Source organism: Cornus florida, unplaced genomic scaffold, assembly GCF_030987335.1.
Source record: "Cornus florida cultivar Cherokee Brave unplaced genomic scaffold, ASM3098733v1 CherokeeBrave_3.0.0_Hap2_Chr05, whole genome shotgun sequence".
NCBI classification, from domain to species: Eukaryota; Viridiplantae; Streptophyta; class Magnoliopsida; order Cornales; family Cornaceae; genus Cornus; species Cornus florida.
Window position 1 is genome coordinate 118342183 of NW_026775575.1, and position 27862 is coordinate 118370044.

Genomic DNA, 27862 nt, shown 5'->3' on the forward strand with positions numbered 1-27862 from the left:
AATTGAAATACTTGGATCTATCCAATTAAATAAATAGAAATCCACAAGATAACTCGTAAACCAAATTATTCATGGTAAGTTTAAACCTCAATATAGAAATTTTAAAAAAATATATAAAATCCTCACCTGTAGGATATTTCTTTTCCTTTTCTAATTTTCTCTTCTTTCTTTCCCACACGGCTTCACCTTCTTTTCCCCTGTGTTTTCCTTTTCAAAACTTTCTTATACTTCTTTTTCTTCTCTCCAGCGGAAACCAAAATCCCCTTCTCTCTTTCTATTTTTTTTTTTTTTTCTTTTGTTTTCCATGTTTATCAATAGATACACGTGTTATGTGAATGTGTGTTGTGCTGGCAGCAAGTTCCTTTTAGTAAGCCTAACTCTTTAATCCAATGAAATAAATAGGAAATCAATACTAGTCAACTATCCTTAAACCTTCACATCACCTTACTATAATTGATATAAAATATATATAAAAACCTGTAAGCATCATCCAGAAGAGTTTGGAACTTCCACATGTATCTTCAAACAACCAACATCATGCTATATTCAACCCACACACAATTTAATCCTATTAGCCGCCAACCACACCACTTCCATGTACAGTTGATATACACTATCTATAGACTAGTTTACTTAGTAAGCTTTAACACACAACAATAATTTCATGAAACAATCACTTCTTAAAATATTCACATAAAAAAATATATTTAATTAAATTAAATTATGCAAATGCAATTAATTTTTTGTATTGGGGTCTTACACCGGGATAGTTAAGTAATCTCGCCTCGATAAAGTCAATTAGCGATTTTCGGTGTGAGTTATGTCAATTTAGGACCGGAGTTGGGGTGGCATTGCATTTCACGACATTGTGAATGTTTTCTAGATTAGTATATGGTGAAATGAATGTTATTACAGTTATATATGTTGCGTGAGTATTGAGACCTCTAAGTCTTTTTTGGTTGCTGATCTACTCAAGGGAATCCGAAGTAGATGCCTTAAGCATCTCATACTGAGCCTCCGTGCTCACCCCTTCCCTTAATATTTTTCAGGACATGGCAAGGATATAATAGACGACACACCTCCACAAGTGTTGATGTAGTAAAAAACTCATATTTTATAATTTTTGTATCAACGTTTGCTCTAATGATGATCGTTTTGTAAAGTGACATTATTTCGTCAAGATTGTAAAAAAGCATTGTAATTATGGCCGCAATTAAAGGCCTTAACTATGTAATCATATTCTTTTGGGCATGCATTTGTATATTTTGGGATATGTGTGTGATGACAAAAGAGTCACTTTTGTATAATGTCAAAGATGGATGATTAAGGAGGAATTATATTTTGACTAAATTATGTATTTTGATAAATAAAAAAATAAAAAAATCATTTGTATCAATGTAGGTAGTGTTTAGTTAGTGTATCTCATCTTTTATATAAGTTTTGGGTTATTTCGGAACCCATAGGATCATTATAGGTGTAGTCCATGGCATTGTATCTTGAAAATGGCCCATTTTTCAGCTCCCGGGGTGTTTCAGTTGGATGGTGATATAAGCCAGCCGATCGACAGTGTAAATTTGGCCAAAACAGAATTCTAGGGACTTAGAGCATTGTTTCAGCTGACTGACCATCATTGTCAGTCGACTAACCCTTCAGTTTCAGCCGGCTCACACAAGTTTAAGTCGACTGAAACTTTTAGCACACCTGTAGTTTTGACCCAACTTCAAACAGTCATATCTCCTTCATTTAATAACCAAATTGGATCAATTTGAGTCTAAATTCAAGAATTTTTAGTTAACTTTCCAATGGAACTAATGCCATTCCAAAATTCTAACTGTAAAGAAAGTTATGACTATTTTAGCACAGACTACTTCAAAAATCTTCTAAACTAAAAAGGCCTAATTATGTGAGAACATTGTCTTTGCATCTAAGACCGCATCAAATGAGTTTATATAGATATGATGACTTAAATAGACTCCCCTTGAATCAATTAGAGTTAATTCACCCATCTCCTTCACCTTGTAATGACCATATTACCCTTGGGTGTTCTTGGGTTCAAGTTAAGACCCGATTGGCGATTTGGATCCACAAATTTGAGTCGTTACATTTTTCATTTCTTACCTCCTAAGTTTTGCACCTTCTGGGAACAACTGGAGACAGCTTGATGCCATTTCTTACCATTATGAGATGGAGATGATCTATGACTTGTGGAAATTACAGGGGCTTTGGCCTTTTTATGAGTTTCGGCCAGCTGGTTCAAGCATTCCAACGGTAGAATTTGACATTTATCTATGGGAGACTTAGGCCAATGCTGAGCCCTAGGTCCATCTTGGGCTTGGATCACTAGGCTTTGGAAAGGTATAGCTTACACCCGGACCTGATTCGAGTCAGTACTATCATCTAAATACTCCTTCTTGTGGCGCCGATTCCTTTTGATTACAACCCACAAAGAGTTGTGAATTCACTTCCCCAATAGACCATTCACCATTACTAAATCCAACCTTCTTTGCATGATGGCCACACACAATTGACAAAGCCATCATTTATATTACTTAGGATACATTTTGAGGGTTGTCAATTAAGCAATAATATCCACAACTCACTATTAAACTCACTATTAATATTAATTTTCAAAAAAAATTGAAGCTAAGGGTAGGGAAAATGACAAAAATAAATAAATATATAGAGGCATATATACATGCATTATCAAAATAAAATTATAAAGTATCTATGTCTTTAATTTTGTGTTTGTACTTAAATGCATTGCCATTCTGATTAATATCATGGATCAATGGTGGCGATTGACGGTAGTCGAAGATTTGGCCGGGCCCACGTGCATTCCAATTAAACGTACATTTAGGTTAACTGCCTTAGTGGTACCATGTGGATACCATCGAATGAATTAATAATTTAATAAGTATGTGCATCATGATGTGTATCATGTGTTTAATTGTTAGGAGGAGAAATAATATATAGTATGCGGTAAAAAATAAAATTAACACAAAATTAAGAAAATAAAATTAACACAAAATTAAGTTAGATAACATGGTGGGATAATATTGGTGGAGTCCAAATCCAATGAATTTGAATGGATATTGTACATTAATAATGAGGATTTGTAGGATGCACAAAGATGCTTAGCTGGCAAGCCTAACGCACAATCCAGTAGTAGTGTCTCATTGTGCCAGCCATTTTTCATGGCTTGGTTCAACCGTCTGATGAATCCTTCTCGGTGGCCCTCACAATAATTCAAGAAATGTGCCACCGCCTTAGGATCCCTATCCTTCCAGCAAACGTTGTTGTCAGATTCTTCTACCGGCATACATGCAGAATAACCTCCCGAGCGGCCTCCTCCTGCAGCAGAATTACCTTTACCTGCCAAGATGCTAATTATGTACTCAACCATGCCATTGATAAGAGAGATGGGAGGTGCAGTAGTAATATTACTGTGGTGGAACACTGCGTTATCGGCGGCATTATATAGCCATATCCGTGCCATACCCTGTTGGATTGCTGTTAACATCGCATGGTTTACATTAGACGACTGTTCCATTATTGAAGGACTTATACGTATCACATACTCATGATTATTATTATGTTCGTAGTGGATGATGGTGTTGTGGGTCAGATTCCGGCCAGCCAGCCGGAGGATGACATGTTTTATTTGCTTCTTCTTATAATCTGCAGGTGTAGGTGTAGGGTAAAGAAGGTTTTCGATAGACTTACTTTGATTAAGGAGTATACGAGTGGCTTTGTCGTTTGATACGTATAAGAGTGTGAAGCGTTTGCCTGCGGGAGAGTCAGCAGCCTCATTGATGATGGTGATCTTGAAACCTTTGGAGGCTTCGTAGTTCGCCCAGATGGAGATAATTCCAATCAACAACACTGAGATCACCCTCAATAAAATACAGTTTGATGAAACTAATATATTATTATTATTATTATGATTATTATTATTATAATACTTGTAATCGTGATCATCCGAGGCAACCGCTGTGCTAGCAATAGTGGCGGTGGTTGTGGTTGTGGGTATGAGGAGGGGATGGAGGAGATGCAGGTCCTCCATGAGGAGATTAATAGGAAATGAGAATAAGTGATGGTTATGGCAAATACATTAATGGACCATCTACGCATTTCTAATTTAAACCATAATAATTCACGGATGGATCTCCATCCATCCATCCATCTATGTATATCTATATTTGACAGCTACGCACCCACCTCCCTGACCCACTAATCAATGTAAAAAGAAGAAAATAATTGGACATGGAAGACATGATATGGTATATGTGGATCCACCCTATCATAAAGTTTAGGCTAATCTTCCACAAGTATAATATATATAAATAAATAAATAATTAATGTTTTACTATCACATTTACTTTTATATGATGTGGTTGAAAGTTTGACTATGTAATGAGACAATGCACAAATCAGGTAGGTATATTACACTCTGTTACATATTTTGAAATAAAAACCATAAGAAACTAAGGTGACTTATCAAGTCCCACAAAGCTTGTACTCAAATTAAATTTTCTTAAATTAAAATAAAATGTACGGAGTATATTATCTTTTATCCTGTTAATTTATTTTTCGGTTTTCTGCACAAGTTAGGTCCATTATTCAAAAAAGAAAAGAAAAAGGTGTCTTTATCATGTTCTTACATTCTTAACCATGGCTAGCTTCTACTTTATTCAAGTGGTGTTTGTAATGGATGCCATGGGCCCTTGGGGGCTTTTAAGGATAATAGAATCCATCCAAGGTAGTGTAGAGATTTTGTCATAATTAATCATATATATATATATTCTAATAAGAGTACTGCTACTAGTTGATTTATGTTATGGGTGAACAGAATCATCATGCAACAAGAATTAATTGACTATAAATTGATGACCTCAAATAGATCATTCAACACAATTAAACAAATGTCAAATTACAAACCAACCAGTTGCTCAACTCATTTTTAATTAATTATTCTTGTTCAAAGTCGAAGCAAGCAACAGAAACTAGGCAAAGTCATAGTCATCAGGATCGGCCTCAAACACGGAGCGAGCAATCCTCCATCACTTATTCTCATTTCCTATATATATATATATCTTCCATTGTCTGTATATTGATGAACTGCTAATTGTGGCCCAATAAAATAAATGTTTAAAATCAGGAGGGACTTTTTTTTTAACATCAACAGCAGTCATACACACAAGTCTGTAACATTGCTTGAAACCTAATTAATAAATAATTATCTCGAAAAAAAAAAATCAATAATTATACTTCATTAATACAACGTCATATTCAGCAATGAGTGACTAAGACTAATGCATATGTAATAATATTTTACTGCATCACAAGAATTCATCAATTTATTTATGCTTTCCATCTAAAGCATGCATTAATACAAGTGTGACTCAATTTGAAATGGACGAACTGATAGAAACACCGCGTAATAAACAATTTTACACAAAAGTAAATACATGGTTTGGGTCTTATTTTATTTGTCTGCTGCTGCCGAATATTGATTTCCGTGACACGACAATTCTATTGCTTAAAAATTCTATGTTTTATATATTTATTTATTTAAGCTGCATCAACAATTAAGCTAAATTGGTTCACTTGAACTTCATTCTAGCTGCTGTACCAATATATGGAAGTATATGTATTGTATATATAATATAGGCTGGCTGATCATCTGGTCCTTGAATTACTCACCTGGTTGAATCATTTATCCTGAAGTCCTCTACTTCTAGCATGCTAGTATAGGAGTATATGTTTCCTTTTCCTTTTGGCAGCTTTAATTTGCCAATTTATTTCACTTTTGGGGTGGGTTAGGGCCAAGGGGATGGAAGCTTGTCAGACATTAAGTTTTGTATGGTTGTTGCTCTATATATATATATATATATATAGAAGAATACTCTTTTTACACACTTGCCAATTCAACCAAGCTTTCGCTAATTTCCAACCTTTACAAAAGAATCTAATGTACTCTAAAGCCAATACAATACAAATAAATGCCCGGCCATCAATTAAGTAGCTAGCTGCATATCTTCCCCTTGCTGCAGTACGTATTCAATTCTCTCTCCTTGATCACTATATATATATATACCAAAGGCAACAAAATTAAAATATGTATGTGTATAAAACAACAATTGATTTGAATGGAGATGCCTTGATTTCAAAATCTTGGTTTGAGAAAAAAACCCAACTGGTTGGCAACCCAGAATTAATCTTCAATCATTTGGACGTGATTAGTGGGCTAGCAATAACATGATGATGAGAGCTGTTGAAATGAAGATATTTGGTAAACTAGTACAAGCAGCTGCTGCACTTGTGGGGGTTGAAGGACGTCCTGCACCAAAAACTGTTGATCCACTTGAATTTGTTGTGTTTAAAACTGATGAGCTCGTGCTGCATCATTTGCAATTTCAATCACCACCAATTAGCTATAATTAATTGATTTCTTTCATTTCAAAACCAAGCTACTACTGCAAATATATATATATATATATATATATATATATAATGGTGAGGAAATTAAAACATATACATATATACACATACCTAGTGGATGGATACTGGCATGTCTCATAACCTGACATATATATAAAAATAAATTAAAAAAAAAAAAAAATTACTCATCAGCATTAATCTAAAAATGCCAACCAGAGTTAGCTAGTCATGCATGTGCTTTTGTAGTACTGTATATATCTATGTGCTAAGACTAATTAAAATGGTGCCTTAAATAATCAAATAAAAATAAATAAATAATGAATGAATTACTTGGGTCAGTGTTGGTAATAATAGCCGTGCCACCAAAATTACAGCTATTAGGAACGGGATTGTTCTGATAGTAGCTGTTGAATGCAGAAGAAGCATGGTCACGGAGTGTATTGGGATTGTAACAGCTTCCTCCAGGCTGAATGGCCGAACAATCTGCACCACCATAGCCACAAGCATAGTCCAAGGCAACCTGCAATGCAATTTGCGGTGCAGATTGGCTAGCAACGCACCAGCTGCTTCCAGTACTCGAAGTCGAAGATGATGATGATGATGATGATGTGGTTGTTGTTGGAGTACTCATGACCGGGTTATTAGTGGTTGCTGGTGGTGAGTCTGGATTTGAAACCGCTGGGTTCACAACTGGAACATTAGTAGTAGTTGTTGCTGAACCTGAACTACTGGGAATATTCATTGTTGGAACCGTCGGTATAGGAGTAGTGATGTCATTTTGGGTGGTGGAAATGGAAGATAATACTAGTAGCTCATCATCTACTTGTTTCTCCTCCCCATGCTTTACTTCTCTCTTGCGTCCAATAACAACAATATTTTCTTCACTCTGATCTGTTGCACTACTTAAACCTGAATTTATATATTCAAACCAAGTAATTATTAACCCCCTTTTTCTTCACATTTTCAGGGTTTAGGGTTTATTAATTTGAAATTTGAAATTTGAAATTTGAAATTTGAATCACCAAACATCATTTAAATCATTCATAATTGAATTTTGAATCGGTAAACATCTTTTCAATTCATAATTGATACTCCATTTGTTAACACTAGTATATTATTTAAGGCAATTCCGGCTCACCAGCAGCAACCACTAAAAAACTTGTGAATTAAGGGATTCTCTCAATGATTAAATTCTCAGTTAATCAAGAAATAAATGATCTCATGATGGATCAATATACTAAGATTCATCAAATCAGAGTGATTATCCATGAACAAGTAGGGAAAAATTAACAAGGCACAGTCTGAAATCAACAAGAATTCTCAGTAATATGTAGTGTGAACAACCAACCATATAATTATTTTATATTTGAATGACATGACTCATGAATTGGATAAAGCACTATCTACAATAAATGTATTTTGCAAGAAAAGAATTCTTGGTCTAGAAATCACATCTCCACATTTTCATTTGCAAACTAAAATGGACTTGGTTGGAAATGGATATATTTGCCCAAGAAAGAAAGAAAAAAAAAATAATAATAAAAAGAAAAGAAGAGAATTGAAAAGCATCTGGAGTTTACAAACAGAGAGAGCAGAATGATGAGATAGATGCCCTTATTATTATAGAAAATAAAAAATGAAACCAAAATTGGAGAGGGAGATAATATATAATGATGGTGCTGATGAACAAGAAGACCAAACAAGTCACCTGAACAGGGAAACAGACCCAATAGGATGAATATAACACATTGAACAATCCTTGTACCCATTCTCTCTAAAATTCTAACCTTCTTCTTCTTTTTTGCCTTCTAATGAGCGCTCGTCTTCCTTAGCTTTGATGTAGTTCGATCTCCAAACTAGCTGCTAGTTCTGATTTTAGATTTATCTGAAACAAAAAAGGACAAGCAGAAATATATTTCAAACCAGATAATTAAGTATCATGACCTTGTTGAAAAGGAAATGGAGGATTTTGAACCCTTCATTATTATTTATATATAAAAATATTTACGTCCTGAGAGAGAGAGAGAAAAAAATTTTGATAAAGGAAGGAGACATTGGGGGCGGTGGTGTGTTGAGGGCACAAGCAAGAGAAGATGCAAAAAAGCAAGAAAAGGTGGAAGCAGGAGAAGAAAAGAAAGTAAAGGAGGGAATTTTTTGGAATTTAAGTGTGGTGTGAGGGTTGAACAAGTGATGATGGTAATGATGGCGATGATATGTGCATTTCACCTTTTTCACTTTTCTCTTTTCTCTTCTTGTCAACTTTTACTACTGTATACTATTATTTCGTTGGACGAAATTTAGTACCCGTCAGCTCAAGGGTATGCTCGCCTTTTTCACACCATTCAGTCTATTCAATGCTACTTATTATGAAATTGCCAAAATATAGATATTGGTTGGGTTGCAATATGCTTTGGGTTATGTGTTTTCTCACCTAGCGAATTTTTGTTTGAATTAAAGCGAATTTTTATTTGAATTAAAGTGACTTGCATCCTTAATATATCTAAAATATTTATATTTTATATTATTAGTGAATTTAATGTATTATGTTTTGATTTATTATGAAATTGATAGTGTTCACTTAATTACAAAAATTTTTTATATGTATGTGATGGCGATCAATACACGAACATAAATAGTAATCATAAATAGTTCATAGTCGGTGATTATGAATGGACTCTTAATTAAGTAAGACTTGAACCGGATCCGCATTAGGTTGAGATGTATTGTTAGAGTGGTTGTATACAATTACTCCCTATCACTGTCATGGCATTTGAGTCTTAAGCATGAGGGAAGTATAGACTCTTTTATTAATTAGTAATTACTTTAATTTGTTCAGGGATTCTTCGGAATCCAAAAACCGACACTTTGAGTAATTATGTAATTAATAGTTAGAGGGTTATATTTTCAATATTTGCATCATTACTACTTGTATTTATTTTGTATTGATTATGATTGACAAAATAATTTTTAGACAAAATGATTTTTTATATATTTATTTATTTAAATTATTATTTTTGTCAAACAAATGTTTTATTGTTATCAAGCCGGAAATAATCAAAGATATCAAAATAAATATATTAATTTAGTAGTCGGATTGATGGCTTTATTTATTCGATAACCAATTATGAGGTCAAAATGCAACATCAATTTAGAGGTTATTTATTATTTAATTGGAGTTCAATTAATTTTTTTTAGTGGAGTAGAAATTGATTTATGAATTAATTAAATTGGGTCCATGGTAATGGACTGGGCCAATTATTAATTCATTTTAGCCAAGAAAATAATAAGCCCAAAGAATTATCACTCATAGTCCAACTTGAAATTAGAGGCTCATTAGATTTGAGATATCACATGAAATTTAGAGATTAAGAAAAATATATTGTCTTTAATTTTTATTTTTATTTTGCCTATATATACATGGGGTCCATGTATATTTTAGGTTATGCCTTTGTGCAATATTTTTGGAAGATAAGAAAATATTTTCTCTCTAATATTTTAGGGCTAGGGTTCTCATCTAACGGAGGCTCCCACAACCTAAGCTCTCCAAAGTTATTCATAGAGGTTTATAAGTGATTCCTAAAGGCAAGATCATTACCAACAAGATGGAGATCCAAGGAAGAAGCATCCAACAAAGAAATCTATAATAAGTGAAAACATTCACTATAGATGAAAGATTTAAGGTTTACTCAAACCTTGATGTAAGTTCCTATCTCTAATTGAATGAATCATCATATTCTTTATGCATAAAACTTGTCGCTACACATGAATCAAGATCTTTATTCGAAAAACCCTCTAGAAGTTTTTAAAACTTTCGTGGACCTAACATTATGATCATGACTACCAACTTTATAGTATTGGTCTTTGCTCTGATACCACTTTGTTAGAAATAAGTGGCCGAAGTAGAGACACACACAACACAATAATATGAAAGAAAAGTTGAGGAAAGGAACACTTGGAAATCTTTTATATTCTACTTATATTATTTCATCTTATTCTTTTACTTATAAAATTACTAAAGTACATGAGTTTATATAGACTCCAAGAACATAAATATATCAATTATATATGAATGTCCATAACTCCCATTAATTACTCTCACTAACATAATCTTTAGAAGACACAACTCCCATAACATAGTATTTAGGAGGCTTAATTCACATACCTCTTGGTTACATAACCTTCTGCATCAAGACCATTTACTACCCTACTAATATGAAATGCATATATGCATATTTATACCAAATGCTTGGAAATACTAATTAATACTAAAATTCTAAAATCAAGTTTATTTCCAACACCCATCTTTAAACTTAATTTTGTAACTTAAAAGTAAACTTTTTATTGATCTTGGGGGCTTGATCAAAAGTTTGTTAGGTTTTTTTGAGTTCCACCTTCTTCAAATGCAACAATTTTCTTGGCCATTTCCATGGATGTATATGGCTTGTGAAAAATCTTCAAATGTTTTAATAATGCATTCTCATGATCAATTTTTATCTTTTTCACACAAGTACACCATCTGTCTTATTTCTTCTTGAAATTTCGATACTTCTTGAACTTCACATGTACTTCTTCTTTGGAATAAAAAAAAAAACTCTATATTCACCCAATCTATGTCAATTACAAAATTCTCCAAACCATTTTTCAAAAAACAATTTAAGAAATTCTTGTCATCTTGAGCTTCAATCTTATACTTCTTCATTGGAACAATTTTCTTTTAGAGAAACTCGTCATTCTCCACAACATGAATACAATTATCATAATATTTGATTTCATTTTTCAATTGGAATGAATATGAAGAAATCATAATGTCATTAAATAAGTCAAATATACTTTCTTTGAAGGTGGAATTTATAACCATATCTGAAATGTTAACTCAGCAACTTCATTAACTTATGCATCTTCGTTAGCACTTTCTTCTTCTTTATCTTCTCTTTCACCTTCATTCTACTCCACTTTTTCAATCCCTTCTTCAAAACATTTCTTTACCTCTTCCCCATTCACCATTTCAAGTTGTTCTTCAAATTCTTCAACTTGATTTGCATTATACGTCTCTTTATTCTCCACAAATTTTTCCTCAAAACTTTCATAATTAGCCTTTGTAAACTCTTCATTCTCAAAGCATTGTACCTAACACTCCATGCATTGTGATCCACCTCCATGGGTAGTACCAAATACTTCAAAATGCTAATTAATACTAAAAGTCTAAAATCAAGTTTATTTCCAACTCCCTGAAGTTCCGTGCTTTTTTAAGTGGCCCAGAGTTCTCCATGTTTTGTAAGTTCTCAAAACTTAGTCCTAAAATTCACAAAACACCTTTTAAGTGTTCTAAAATCTCATACTCTGTTAACTTAGTTTTTCAAAAACTGTTCTTCAAAAACAGTACCAAGCAGTATAAAAATGTGTTTTCTAAATTTTTGCAACTCTCAAAACAGAAAACTGTTTTGAAAGTTGCAATCCTAGTATGGCACTGTTTTCCAGCCCTGTTCTCTATTATTAAGGGTCCTAAAGTATGTTACTAAGTCCCATAACCACCCATGAACAAATTTACATCAATATAACATGGAAAAATCCATTTAAATCAGATCTAAGTCATAAATTTACCAAATTATACATCAATAACAAATATGAACATATAATCACAAAACATATACTTTATATCAATTTAGACATGGATACAGATTTTATTAATCGTTTAATCATCCCTATAGTTATACTAGAGACATATAGATCACAGATCTAAGGGATAAGTGTAGAACAGAGGACTTACCTTAAACTTTTGGATCGAAAGCTAAATTCATTTTTCCTTATTGTTCTTCTCTAACGCTGGCAGCCTTTAGATTACCGTTATCCACTCCGCTGATCCAATCTACCCACGAACAAATCTCCCACTCTTCTTCTTCTTCCTCCTCTAACTTTCTCTATCTCTCTCTCACACACTCTCTCTCTTTCTCGCCCCTCTTCTTTCTTTTCTCTTTTCTCTTTCTAGATCTAGACTATATGTGTGTGTATATATATATATATATATATATATACACACACACACACACACACACACACACATATATACACACACACATAACATAATATATATACTAATCCCCATGGGTCAATATCCAACCCATTTAGGATCCCATCCAAATAGTCCAGGTCCCATCTAGTTGGTCCATGGGTTACAACCCAAATCCATAACCTTTTAAATAAAATAAACAAATCATTTAACTAAACAATTAAACAATTTCAAGCAATTTAATTAATTAAACACATCACACATGAAATCAATTAAAAGATTGCATATACATAAGTAGCCAACTTAAATAGTTTAAATTAACTCAATTAAAAAATAAAATAAAATAAATAATCAATTAATCACACAATTAAATATATAAGCAAATAATGAAATAGCCACATAATTAAATAAAAATGCAATTAAAATACTTAAATAAATTTCCAGAAATTAGGGGTATTGCAATAATTATTTCTCTTGAATTCATTATTTTTAAATGAGAATTAGGACACGTGATTATTTGATGAAAAAAGGTTCTTGATGTGTAATCTATATGTTGAAAGACAATTTACTTTATTTATTTCTTTTTAGATATGAGTTTCTTGATTTCATATTTTTCATGTGCACTTCAACTCTAAGAAAATTTAATAAAAAATCATTGTAAAGTTGATTAGGTCATATTGCTCATAAAAGTTATAAAGGTTATTGTTTTTTTAAAAAATAAAAAACATATGTTTTAAAAAATAAAAAAATAAAAAATTTCAGCATGAAAAGAATGCTGAAAATCTTTGCTAAAGAAAAGACTACTTATTGAGATTAGTTCAAAAGCTCCTACTAGAATTTGAAGAAGAGCTAATTGAGTAAAAAGAAAAGAGGAGACAAGTCGAAATAGAGAATTATTGTCTACTCTTTAGAGTGAAAGTTGTCTTGCTTAGAAAATTTTGTTTTAAACAATGTTATCTTGATGTTTTTCGATTAATATGGTTTAGACAGTTGATCAATGTGATTTGATTGAAATTTGATGTGGTTGGATTGCACACACACACATATGAACTTGCTAGGCAATTTTCTAAATCTTTATAAAAATTGCAAGTTGAATTTCATACTGTGATTACATGATTGAGAATTGATTTGATTGAATAATTTGTGTTGTCTAAAAATTTCATATTTTTAAATTCTCTTAAATTCTTCAGAAATTTTTTGATCTCATGTATGATTGAAATTCACGGAAATTGTAATCGCATAATTTGTGTTAAGATATCAACAACAACAAATAATAATAATAAAATAAAATTTCAAAAATTGAAAAATTGAAAATTTCAAAAAAAAAAATTCTTTTAGTTTTTATTAGGAATTTTGATCTTTGATTTGATATTGATATTCTCTCTTAATGCATTCTTTTCTTCCTTTTATACATGATTTGTTAAATTCTTACAAAAAAGGGGAGAAACGGTACTCATGTTCAAGGGGGAGATATCATGTGTGATTTTGATCATGATTGGTTCTATTTATCTTATGCATAGATGAGAGTTTTGATCTATCTTCTTGTTAATTCTCTTTTATTATTATTTTTTTTTTTCCTTCCTTGTTAAGCTTTATTTGTCAATTTGTAACAAAAATAAGGGGAAGTGCATATTTGAATGGGAGAGTTTCTAGAATTAAGGAGGAGACATAAACATTGATATTCACATATTGATATGTAGTTTATCTTTCTTGATTAAGCTTTCACACATATTTTTGTTTAAGCATTGTACAGGTTTACAACCTGTTTTCATTGAAGACATGTTCTACTACTGTAATACCACTAATATTAAAAAGGATATAAAGGGAATTTAATTAATTATTTATGGGCATTTTAAATTGATAAATTGATTTTTTGTTTTGTGTGCATTCATATACGACTATCTGGCTAAGTGTTTAATTGTTTGATTTGTTAAAATTGGAATTGTGTATTTGTTTTTATTGTTTTTTTTTTTATTTCAACTTAATGTATTTGTTTTATATTGCTTATTTATTTCAACTTAATTACATGCAATTGGGATTTAATTTATTTATTTGATTAATTACGTGTTTTTAAATGACTTGTGTGACTTATTTGATTTAAGTTATATGTTTGTAGTTATTTTTAAGTTTAGGGTTTTTGTGTTAAGTATTTTTGGTTAGCCAACTTAGATTTAGGCTGGACTTAGGATTAGGGTTTTAGAGGAGTCTATATATATAGAACAATATAGGTATCTGCAAGGGTTTAAGAAATCATATTCACGTATAGAGTCTGGGGAGGAAAAACAGAGAGGAATGTGAAGAGAGATACAGAGTGAGGGTCTTGAGAGGTTAATTAAGGAGTTGCTTTTGGAGGGAACCACGAAGCAGTAAAGGAAGGGAACGGTGATCATAGAAGGAAATATAGTCTTAGAAATTCTACAATTTAGAGACGGCAAAAGGTTTCAAACTGAAACCTAGAGGCAAGTTTCAGTCTATCTCTTTCCTGTAAACTTGTGTTCTGTGCATTCTTTATAGTCTCCAGGGTTTAATTCAACTTTAAAACTGATGGTTGATGCATGTGTAGCAGACTGTAACTTCTTGTGTTTAAAGAACTGAAATCGGTTTCCTGCATACTGTGTTTGTTTATGAATTGAAACTTTTGTAAATTAATTCATAGTGGAAGGTGAAAAGTTTCTAGGACTTTAGGAATTTAGATGGAACCCTAGGAATGTTAAAAGTGTTGGGACAGTGACTGGAAGCTTCGCTGGAAGCGCAAAAGGCAACCGGACGAAGCAGAGAAGACGCATGGAGCAGAGACGGCTCTTAGGGGGAAAGAGCCGGCTCCCTAAGTAAGGGAGCCGGCTCCCATTAAAGTAGAGCCAGCCCTCCATGAGGGAGAGCCGGCTCCCGTGGGGGGAAGCCGGCTTCCTTGAACAAAAACCCCTTCGAGGGTATTTTTGGTAATTTTTCTGACTTCAGGGGCTTGAACGGAGTTTCCGGAAAGTATGGGAGGTTGTAAATATTTAAATTTCCACCTGTTAGGTCCTTAAAACAGTTAGTATAAGTTGGTAGGTTAGCTGGAGAAGACGGTATGAATTATAAAATATTAAATGTGAATGTCGTCGAAAGGAAAGAGGACTGTATTGCTAGTTGTTTTAGCAAATTCAATGAACTGAGATAACAGGTATTTTTAGGCTTTTATATCAAAGATATTTATGATATACTTAAGTTTCATGAGGGTTGGTTGGGTTGTGGTTGTGGACGTCATGTAATTTAAATACATGGTTGCATGCTATCAGGAGTGGATGAGCTTTTATTTGCCGGTGTGTTTTAACCAGTTTATTTAGGTAAGTATAAAATACCGTTGGGGTTTTATATAATGTGCAGTGAGACTTCTTAGTTGACATATTATGTCAGGCACAGGTTTTAAGATGGAGGATTAAAAAGGACGTCATGTAATGAAATGATAATTTTCATGCCGTCGGGGATTAAGGAAGACTTTCATTACTAGTGAGAGTATGGTTAGGGATGTCTAGTATAATGTGCTCAGGTCATATTTCTGATAGTCATTATACCATGATGTAGGTGCTAATTGATGAACTGTTGAAATTTCTGTTTTGTCAATTGGATGGATATGAATGGTTTAAATTGTCTATCAATGCTTTAACAATTTAAATGGAAGTTTTATGATTATAATCATATACTGGATGCATGATAGGGTCTTAATACTATCTGAATTCTATTATGCTGGTTTCTGGATATATTTGATGTTCTAATGAATGTGCATCACTTGAGGATCATTTGCATTATATGTACCGGTATGGGACGGTGATATATCAGGGATGGATTAGATCAAAAAGCTAAGTCCTACCCCTTCATACATAAGGAATGGATTAACTAAAACAGTTAAATCCTACATAGATGCATGTCCTGTCAACTAAAACAGTTGAACGACATAACGGATGTTTGCTCTATATTTTTCTGCAGTAGTAGGGATAGGAATTTAATTGAAACATTTAAATCATAAGTAAATGTCGTGTCTTGGCAATAAACAGTTGAGCGGCACTTCATTAGTTTTGGATGGAATTTATATATATATTTATGTTACCACAATATAAGCTCGAGTCTTAGGATCGATGGTTAAGGAGCATATATGCATTGGGATGTATAACTGGCTATGATGGTTTGATGTGTGCCCTGCTAGGTCTGCTAGTCAGGTTGAGACAGGCCTGTAGCCCAGGGAAAGTCCTGTAGTGTGAATATATTTATATTTACGGACTATTTAGATATTGCTGAGCTATCTAGGATGTATCTGCATATCGGGTTTATGTATGGATTATAGTAGGTTGGAACTTGCATGTGGGTCTGACCCACTCTTATTTTTTCAGGTGTTCGTCAGTACCAGGCTTAGAGCTTGATCGTGTTGATGCAGATACAGGCACTCACTCTTCCGACTATATAGAATTTTCTTTCTTATTTTAGTTTTGGATTTTAATTCTATAAATTTATTTATCGGTTAGGATTATTAGGGGTCCACTAGATTAATTCCCGAGTTGTATAGATTTAAAGATTTAAATTATATCAATCTTTTATTTTGGAGGACTTTTACAATTAGAATTCTTTTCAACGCATTATTATTTTATTCTTAATTCTTTTGTTACTCTTGCTTGTTTACATATTGATTTTCTGATATCCCTCGGATCTGTGCTCGAACTTGATCACCCGTGGCTCTAGAATCGAGGAGTATCACAACTACCTTGATGAAGTTTCTATGATCAAAGTTTACATTGTTGTTTATTTTTAGACAATCAATGTAATTTACTTTTTCTACTTGGGTAGATTACTTGTTGTCTTAGGGGTTTGTCACGAAATTGCCAAAGGGGGAGATTGTGAGATATAAAATTGTAATTGACAAATTTCGTTGTCAAAATGAGTTCGATTGAATTGTAAGTTTTTGGTACGATTTGTCAAGACTCAAGATCGGAGGCAAAATTGAAGAAGTGATCATGTTCATACTTTGATACACTCTGTAATGATAAAAACAATTCTTTAAGGAAGGTAAGTGAGTGTGTGAGGACACTTGGGTGGTTCAAAATTAAGTTTTTAGTGAAGATTTTACATTTTACCTAATTTGAATTGGTTCAAGTTTTCTTGGAACAAGTTCAAGTGTAGAACTGAAATTTATTTTTAGCTTCTGGCCTACTTGAACCGGTTCAAGTCCCTCAGACCTTTTTAGAAACTCTGTTTCCTTGTTTGTTTTGACTTCTTATTTTTCATAGAATTTTGCTATATTAATTATACACGAAATTGACTTGTTTCCCAAGTACAATTATGTTTTCAAAAGTTTATAAAAATATGTTTTCTCACTTAGGGTTTTACGAATTTTTGCATACAAAATTCTGATTTAATTGAGAGTAATCTTTGTGAGATTTTTCATTATTTTTTATTGAGAGCATACATACGAGTGATTTAGGGGGGTGTTCTTATTCTGATCATAGTACAAGTTTAAAGATATCATCAATATGAATCAGAGAAAGCAGAATCCATTCCTTCTACAATAAATTCATATTTAAAGAAGAAAGGTCTTTAGATCACACTTTAAAGGGGTGGTGACTTCCGAAGGTCACACCCCAAAATCCAACAGTTTGTGATACCAAAAAATAATGGTGTAGAACTATGATGAATGTGGCCAAGTTTTACATTTAGAAATTGCCACTACTACCTTTCACTAAAAATATAGCTAGGGCAAGTAGGGATCGTCCCAAGGGATTGGTGGGTCGTACTAGGTTGAGGAATCAAGATTACGGTTAGTAGATCGAATGATCAAAAGATTGGTTAGTGGTTCAATTACACTAAGATGTAATTTAAACTAAAGTAGGTAATTAAATGTAAATGAGAGAAAATAAGAGAGAAATCTTGGGGTTTAGAGATCACCACTAAGTATAGTTTTTCTATACCCTTAATAAATGATTAATGAGGGGAAAAACATGTATTGCAACAAAGTGTGTGTGTGTGTGATTGTTTCAACAAGCATGGATGGCAAATTAAACATATATTGTTTAAGCAATATGGTGGATAGCACAACAAATCAAATTAAGCCATTAATTATTTCTTTAAGCTCACAATCCAAACACATCACAAGGTTAGAGATATGTGTTACTTGCTTTCATAAGTATGAAATATCAAACAACAAGCATGGATTGTCCTCCCATTTAACATCTAAACTACAACTACACTAAAATTAAGCTAATGACATGAAATTAAATTAATTAAACTAAGGGAGAGGTATAATTAATCAAGAAATGAGTATGAACCATCAAATAAACCACAAGAACATTCCATTAAGCACTATGTCTTGACAATCTCTAGATCTATAATATTAATACACATAGACATGCATCAATAACACAAGAAATAGAGACAAATACATGAACATCTATTCTAGCATATATAGACATATGGACAGAATGAAATGATCAATTGGAAGCATTAAACCATATAAATCATTGAATAAACAAGATCTATATATATAAAAGTGTCAAAACATATATCACAATACAAATCCCCTCAAAAATACATAAATCAAGATGTAGAAAACATGTTTAGGGCTAACTTTAGCCCCAAGAGGGTGTCTAGCCACTCATGGATGGTGTCCTCCAACCCTCAAGGGCTAACTCCATGGTAGAGATTGCTCATCTTCTTGGTTGATGGAAGAACTCCAAGCTTGTATCTCTAGCCTCCTCCTTTCTTTTCTTCCTCACTAAGATATGAAAATTATGCCTCTCAAGTATATCAAAAGTCTCTAATCTCTCCTCTCAAAAAGTGGCTCATATTCCTTATATAGGTAGGTCAAAAATCACCCCAAATGAGCTAGGCTCGTACACCAATATTCCTCCAATGATTGGATATGAGACAACTTTTAATGAGCTGGAATTTGAATTTTCTCAGGATTTGGGAAGTTCGATCGATCGAACTTGTGGTCTGATCGATCGAACATGGCTGAGATCTATCGAATTAAAACTAAATCGATCCTCTATGGCGGCGCCTTTTTGGAAAAAACAAATCTAAGATATTTTACAGATATTTTTGAGAAAAGGACAAAAGTGGTTGGTAGGGTGGTACAGCTGGATAAGATCTAGCATGTGGATAAAGACAAAAAAGTTCGATCGATCAGAGAATCAAGTTGGATCGATCAAACTTTGAGATCTTTGAATAGGGACAAACATGGCTCAGATCCATCTTGAAGTGCTGAGATCGATGAAAGTTGGATCGATCGAACTTTTCTTGAGATCGATCGAAGTTGCTGAAATTTCACACTTTGCTTCCTTTTGTTCTACTTTGCTCATTTATTTGATTCATCCCAGAATTGCTTCATTTCTGCTCTTATTTGGCTGAGTTAGCTTATTTTAGGGATAAGTACCTAAAAATGGAAATAATACAAAATCAATCTAAAGCGGGAAAATAAGATAGATAAAGGTCCTAGAATACCTAAGCTTAAAGGGTTTAAATGGGCACTTTTCAGCACTCATCACACCCCCAAACTTAAATATTGCTAGTCCCTGGCAATGAACTAGAAAGTAAAGGAATGAAATAAACAACTATACAACTATGAACTAGAAAGCAATAAATGGATAACGCCACTTTCGTAGGGAACACGATTGTATTTAGCATATACACAAGCCTTTTAAACCCCAGGTTACCCCTAGTGGACGAGTGAAGTCTCGTGAGGTTTCCAGAAATGATACCCACAAACATTAAGCTCATTCTTTCAAAAGAGGCACCAATATTGCAAACAAGCATTAGGAGAAAACTACCTCAAGTATGCAATTTTTCAAACATTTCCAAGCAATCTCCCAAAATCTCAACATCAAGTAAACAAGTACGGTCCTCCACACATTAAGAAAATGATCGTGAAAATCAAAACAACTCTAGAATTCTTTTTGAGTGGACTGGCATCGAATATGTTACTATCTAAGCTAACTAGAGAAATGATCACATCCTTACCCTCAAACTAGCACACAAATCTAGTACTGATCATCAAGACAAAAAGTGAACCTTTTATTAAAGCTTTATTGTTTTAGGTGCGCTTATTCTTTTCACTCGATTTTTTTTTTTTTTTTTATAGGATCAAAGATGGAAGTATAGTGCAATGTGTTGATCTATTAAGCTTTCTAGCAATTTATGAGGTCGAGCATTAGGTCAATAACTCCCAAACCAGACGGCTTTAGGGCACTAGGTGTTCAAACACCCCTAAGGACTTACAAGCTCAAATCAACTAGGCTACAAATCAAAACAACCTCCATCTAGTCATTTCCCACTTCTCACCTTTTGGGAGAAGTCCTCACTTTTTATTGTTTTTGCAACTTTTTTTTCTTTTTTCTTCTTTTTTTTTTTGAATCATTGAATAATTATTAACCTAGAGTTTGGGCCCTCCACCTTTCGGCGCGAGAAGTTCAGTGGTTGATGAGGCTAGAATCCCGGCTACTTAGTGAAAAAGGGTTGTTATCCACCTTTTATCAAGAATGAAAGTTTTCAATGCACTACTAGCCCAATTGGGATATAACCAATTCAATAATCAACAAAGTATATAACCCACAAATGAATGCTAGTGTGCGCCTGTGCCAGTGTAGAATCCTAGAGTGAATCTCAAAACAATCACAAAATCAAGATAATATGGACCACAAGTGCAAACATGATATTAATTTTTTGAAAAAATTATTCCTAAATGGCAATCCATAAGGCATACAAGGAGTATTGGACTCTCAAGTCAAGTAATTTTTAAATTTTAAGCAATATAGTCCTCAAAAGATCAAAATCATAGCTAGTTATTGACCAATCATAGAAAATCCCTCAAATACACAAGTCATGCTCAAAATTTTGAATTTAAAGTAAACACTGCAAATCACATTATTACCCCCAAACTTAAATGGCACAGTGTCCTAAATGTGCAAAGAGAACAAAAAGAAAGAGTATACCAGTGTAACTATAGCAAAGAATAGCCAGAATATAAGTATCCAAAGTAGGTGGCATAGCCCCCCCAAACTTGGGATTAACTGTGGTCCTGAAAATTTGGCACTTGGATAGAACTCATCAGAAAACAAAAGGGATAATAACAGTGCACAGTGGGCATGCAAGTGTAAATGGGATAGCAACTGAAAATAGAGAGAGGTATAAGGGTGATCCTGAAAATTTTGGGCAGTACTCTCTCTCATTGAAGTCACTGAGATACACCTAATGGAGTCAATCACAAATAGATATATCAATACAAGGTATGACATCCAACATATAGCATGTATAAACAGAAATAATATACATCATAGCACAATATCAGGGCCAACAGACTGGCCGCAAAAATAGAGTAACAGTAATAATGTATCACAGATATATAAAACGACAAGAGTAAAGGGATAGAGAGATCTGGAAGAAGAGGTAGGATGAGCAGGTCGTGCTTCACGGATATCTCGAGATAAGTCTCACAACGCAGCCATGACATCGGTACGGAGAGATGTAATGTCAGCTCAGATGGAGACAGCATCCTCTCGGATAGAGACCGTGTCGGCGCGAATAGATACTACAGCATCCTCCAAAGCCTGGAGTTTCTCTCCAAAGCCGGGTGTCTCAGGTACCGCTGGAGCAGGAGAATGATGATCCTGAGCCTGCTCCTCATCATGAATGGGCGACCCAGCCAGAGAGTGATGCTCCTGGTCCTCTGCAGGCTACTCCAAATCAATGTCCATGTGTACGGCAGCCGGATCGACTGCAACGTCATCCGCTGCTGGGTCTGCTGCTGCTGCCGCTACCTGCTCCATCTCCTCTAACTCCTCAGCTGCCTCAGCAACTTCGTCCTGCAGACTCTTGATAAGAGCATTGTAGCTCTTATCCCAATCCTTCTTCTTGAATGTGCAGGCCACAAACTCAGTACGCTCCTGTGGCTGGAAGGGATAACGCTGGTATCTCAGAATTTGTGTAATGAGATAACCGAATGGGAGATACTTAGCCCTTTTGGGCTTGGCCTTGCTGATATAGTCAACATACAGCTTCATCATAACGCTCCAGATGAGCGCTGGAATGGACAGCCAGTACCCTGTATAGAAGGCGAATAAAGCTGTAAGATAGTCTGTGATACCCCTCGGATCCAAGATACGGGTTGATCAGGCCCAGGCCCAAACCCGAGGAAAATATCAAACAATTAATACTTTACTGAACACAGAATACAAGATGAAATAAGAAATAAAATAATAAATTGAAGGAATGCTAGTTGAAAATCCTTAAAATAAAATTATTCAAATCTGATAATCCAAAACTCCATAAGTTTAACAACTCGGGAATCCATCTAGTGGACCCCTCATAAAAATCCAAACTGTAAATGAAAATACTGAAATAAGATCCAAAGCTAAAAAGTAAGCAGTCCTACGTAGTCGATGGAATAGAAGTCTGTATCTGCTCTGCACGACCAAGCTCTAACCCTGGAACTGACGAGCACCTGAAAAATAAAAGAGTGGGTCAGGCCCACATGCAAGTCCTGATCTACTACGATCCAAACAGGAATCCGATACGCAGATACATCCTAGATAAACTCAACAATATCTAGAGTAGTCCATATATGTATATATTACACACTATTGGAAGTTCACTAGTCCAATAGGTCTGTCTCAGCCTGAGTAGAGATACCATGCAAATCGCACATTACGTGGGCATGTGTACCTAAACCTACCAGGGAACAACACATACGTCCAGTTATCCATCCTAGGCGATATACGCACCCTAACCATGGTCCTGAGACTCAAGCTCATACCATGGCACCATATAATAAATATATAAAGTTTGTACTCCTCCTAATACAAAATACTATCCATCTGTGTAGTGGTATGATATATGTATAATCATCCATCCTGAAATCATATTAAGTCATTCAACTATTTTGTTGACATGACACAAGTAGGTGATGGACTTAACATGTATGGTTAATCCGTACCTTAAACCAAATTAGGTAGGACTTAGTGTTTGAACTAGTCCATACCTGGTATGTCACCGTCCCATACAAGTACATACAGTCCTCCTGTTAACAAAGTTGACAAAACAGTATAACTATTTATCAACCACTTCCCAAAATAAGCATAAACACAATTTAACATGTGTATAACTATATTTTGTATCCAACAAAAATTTAGAATTCCAACTCCAGTCCATTAAATTGACAAAGCAAGATTATGCAATTTATTTCACCAAACAGTACCATACTGATATAATTTATAGCAAATTGAAACCATCGGTTAATTCCATTCAAGCATACATATATTTGAAATACTATATGCTTATACTTCAACTAAAACATGATTAGTAATTTAAGATGTTGCAGAAGGATTAAAATCCAAAAACAGTAGCCAATAGAAATTAATTATCCAATTATCCACCTACGGGTTCTCTATTTAGACTTAGGTTAATTCCATCCTCAATACCTGAATGTAAGCTTGCTTCCCAACATTCTTATAAGTCTTAAACATTGAATTACCTCAGTTAGTAGCTTGTAAACAATTTTAGAAAACCCAATCTCAGCCCAAACAGACCCTAAAATCCATTTTCTGTGCGTTTTAAGAGGGAACAGGCTCTTAAAATGGGAGCCGACTCCAATTTTCTTCTAGAGCCGGCTCTAGGCTCTTTAGAGCCGGCTCTAGGCTCTTTAGAGCCGGCTCCAAGAACACCCAGAGCCGGCTCCACCTCTTTGGGAGCCAGCTCTAAGGAAATTGGGAGCCTGCTCTCCCTCCCCTTAGCAGCCGTTGTCTGTTCCAGCTTCATCTTCTCCAATTCCGGTGATTACAGAACCTCTATAATGTGTTCTAATTCTTGTTCTAGGTTCAATCTCAGAACTAGATAAATTTTAAACCACTGATAATCAATCATAATATGTATTGAACACCAGTTTTAAAGTAACGAATTACAGAATCAACGTTAGAAATTTTAAGCAACTCACAACAGATTTATACAGATTAATTTTGTGAAATCAAATACTATTTTAAGAACTTATTCTAGGGTTCAAACTCAGTCCCAGATTAGTTACAAGGCATCCAATCCATTACAAATCTCTATTAAACAAAACTTAATCGTAAACAACGAGAGAAAACAAATAAGAGAACATCATAGATTTATGCAGACCAGTTAATTCAACGAGATTAAATAAAATTCATATATGTATAAAAGACTTGTTATAATGTTTGTTTAAATCCGTTTTAGCCTTTATTTAATCCCTGGAGTCTAACTAGGCATGCACAGAACACGAATTAAAGGGAAAGAGAAGAACAGAGACTTGTCTTTGAGTCTCAACCTTGAAAACTAATTCCACGACTCTGAGTGTTAAACCACCATTGCTGCTCCTACTGTAGTCCAGTAACACACACCAAACTTCCATCCTTGATTCTGTTTTATGAACCACCCAAATTCCCACTCCGGTTTGATCTGTATCTCTCTGGTTTTCACTACCAAACTAGAGGTTCTGTTTGTGGTTTACAGAACGCACGTTTATTTTCTTTAAACCCTAAACCACTGTATTACATATATTTATAGGTGTAAATTAACACTAACCCTAATCCATGTACAATTAAAGGCTAAGCCCTAATTCCAATTCTAACCGGCCCATGAAACTATCAGTTCTAACCTACAGCAGTCTTATAACTGTAACCCTAAGTTACTATAAAAAAAGATACAGTACATTAATTAAATAAAATAATTAAATCAGTATTAAAAATTAAACAGGTAATTAATCCACGTTACATAAATTCAGCACTTAATTTAATTTAAATAATTAATTAAAACCAATTAAACAAATAATATTTAATCAACACAATTAAACAATTAATCAAATAAAAACAATCAAATAAAAACAATTAAATAAAAATAATTAAATCAAAAATTAAATACCAGAGATATCCTTTTAAAATTAGGGGTATTACATAGTCGCCGCGCCTGTGGCCGGCCATAAAAACATTTCGGTATAGCACCGAATCGAAGAACCACAGGTCGTCTGGTAGATAAGTCCGGGTGGCGAAAGTCTCGCCACCGGCATAGTGACTTATGAGTAAAACGGCCATGTCTGTATATGTGGGCCTCCATAGAGTAGGATAGGTATCCTGGAGATCGGGAGGGCAGACGTGTGGACAACGGCAGGATCTGGAAAGAGTGTCCACCGTGACAGTGATAGGGTGGCCATCGATAGTAGTCCGTAGCTCCGCCAGGTTACTTGAGGCAGGTCGGAGGTTCTGGAAGAACATCCGAACCAATGTCGGGTACACTGGGTATGTGATAGGGGCTAGTATGGCTGAGATGCCCCTCCGGTCTATATCATCATATGCTGCTCTAGTAAGAACAGACCGCGAGAAGTAGTCTACGTCAAAAACCAACTCGTGCGCCACCCGAAGGCATGAGTATCTAGGTAATGACCGGTTTAAGTGCTAGGCTGGCTGAGATGGCGGTGGTGATGGAGATGGTATGTGCTCAGCCTCAGCGTCAGCCTGTGAAGAAGATGCCTCGACTGAAGACTGTAGTCGACTGTCAGCTGGAGACTAAGGTGGAGTAAGCTCTGCTAGCTCCTCTTGAATGGGATCCTAGGCGTGAGATGGACCTGCCTCATCGTCCAAGCTCTGCCTGGCCCTGCGGTGATAGTGCCCGCGAGCTAGAGTCTTAACCCTAGCCATGGCCTGCAAAATAAAAAGGAAACTTGCAAAAAGGAAGTCAGTGCCAATATAAAAAATTAAAGCTCAGTTGATAAAATCATGTATGTCAAATAAGAGAGACAAAACAGATAAGGAATATGAATTTATGCAAGTGACAAGGAATAAGCGACATAATGTGAAGCATGCTAGACAGTATAAGTATGGAATGCATCCAATGTGGAAAACACAGGCATAGGGTATGTATGAGATAGCATGAAACACAAAAGATGGTGTGTGGAATGTGTGAAATATATCTGTGAAGTTCGATTGATCATAAAAATGTGAGATCGATGCAAGTTCGATCGATCGAGAATAAGTAAGATCGATCTATTACAGATCGATCGAATAAAAAGTTCGATCAATCGAACTGTGAGGTGAAACTCAAAAAGTCACAGATCTGTGACGTGGATGGCACGGGGCCTTCATGAACATGGTCGTGGGCGCATCAACACAACAAACATCAATCCTAGTCACTGGATTCGGCCCATAACTCCGAAAATCAAATAAAATCCAAAATCTATACAAACATATATACATATATATACACATACATACACAGAGCTCAAAGCTTCATCAATGGAGATATTCATCATCATAACAACTTAGATCTAACACTTAAAGCATGTATTTATCAAATCGAAGCTTGAAATCACAAGAGTAGGATTCGGATCGCACCGGAATCAAGAGAGAAGTGGAGATGCGAAAGGGGTGAGATACGAATGAGATCGACGCCTGGGATGGTCGCCGGAGTCTCGCCGGAGATAGAGAAGAGTTGGGATGCAGCGGCGAAGGGTGAAACGAGGGTTTGAGATCGATTCTTATGAAATCAATCGAATGACCCTAAATCGATTTTTAAAAACATTCCCTTGCCAGTTCGATCGATCAAACTGAATCCTCAGATCGATCGAACTGACATCGATCTCTCCTTTTTAGTGACAAAATATTTTTGGGATTTTTGAAAAATAAAAATGAAAATAAATAAAAGTAAAAGTATTTTTAGGATTTTTGAAAAATATTTATATATTTATATATATATAAATATTTTTATGGAAAATAAAAATAATAATTAAATAATAAAATATATATTATTATTTTTTTTTTTTGGAATTTTTTTGAAATTAAGAATTTAAAACAAAGTCAAAACAAAGTCAAAGTTGAAAATCAAATAACAAAGATCGATTCTCCAAGATCGATCTCAGAGTACTTTCGATCGATCGAGAATGCAAAGATTTGAAGAAATGTTTGATCGATGAGACAGAGAATGATTTGGATGCAGGTTCAAAATAATTTTAAGTGTTGAAACTGCAGATCGATCCAAGATAAAGTTGGATCGATCAAAGAACTTAAGATCGATCTAGGAACAAGTTCGAATGATGGGAAAGAGAGCTGAAATATGCAGGTTTTGTTCGAACAATTGGACAGAGAGTGATTTGGATGCAGGTTTGATGCAGTTGGGAAGTTCGATCGATCGAACTCATTTTGAGATCGATCGAACTTATGCAAAATGCTCAATTTCAACATAAGAATGCATACAATCCTAATCACAGTTCTTAACAATGCATATAAACCTAAAGCCAATATCTAGACTTCGCAAGAAATGAAATTAAAAATAGAAATGAGGGAGGAATAGGGTTTTAACACCCTACAAAATGTCTTGCTAGTTTTTAACGTCTCTAGCAAGACGTTGGGCTCTTTTAGCCAGGATCAAATATCTTGTAGTGCATCCCCT

General features: G+C 34.4%; 2 protein-coding genes across 3 annotated transcripts; both read right to left on the reverse strand.

Annotated features, from left to right (window-relative positions):
- Window positions 1-3028: 3028 nt before the first annotated feature.
- LOC132310064 (uncharacterized) lies at window positions 3029-4119 on the reverse strand. Its single transcript, XM_059808304.1, has 2 exons — window positions 3724-4119; window positions 3029-3510 (listed from the first exon to the last, which is right to left on the reverse strand). Exons 1-2 carry the CDS (start codon window positions 4061-4063, stop codon window positions 3029-3031), a joined length of 822 nt encoding a protein of 273 aa, XP_059664287.1. The 5' UTR covers window positions 4064-4119.
- Window positions 4120-5919: 1800 nt separating this feature from the next.
- LOC132309007 (glucan endo-1,3-beta-glucosidase 4) lies at window positions 5920-8579 on the reverse strand. Of its 2 annotated transcripts, XM_059807356.1 has the most exons (5): window positions 8150-8579; window positions 6772-7350; window positions 6553-6583; window positions 6198-6399; window positions 5920-6081 (listed from the first exon to the last, which is right to left on the reverse strand). In XM_059807356.1, exons 1-4 carry the CDS (start codon window positions 8208-8210, stop codon window positions 6240-6242), a joined length of 831 nt encoding a protein of 276 aa, XP_059663339.1. In that variant the 5' UTR covers window positions 8211-8579; the 3' UTR covers window positions 5920-6081; window positions 6198-6239. The 2 variants fall into 2 exon arrangements, with proteins under 2 accessions (XP_059663339.1, XP_059663338.1); XM_059807355.1 differs by having other exon boundaries at window positions 5920-6399.
- Window positions 8580-27862: the final 19283 nt, after the last annotated feature.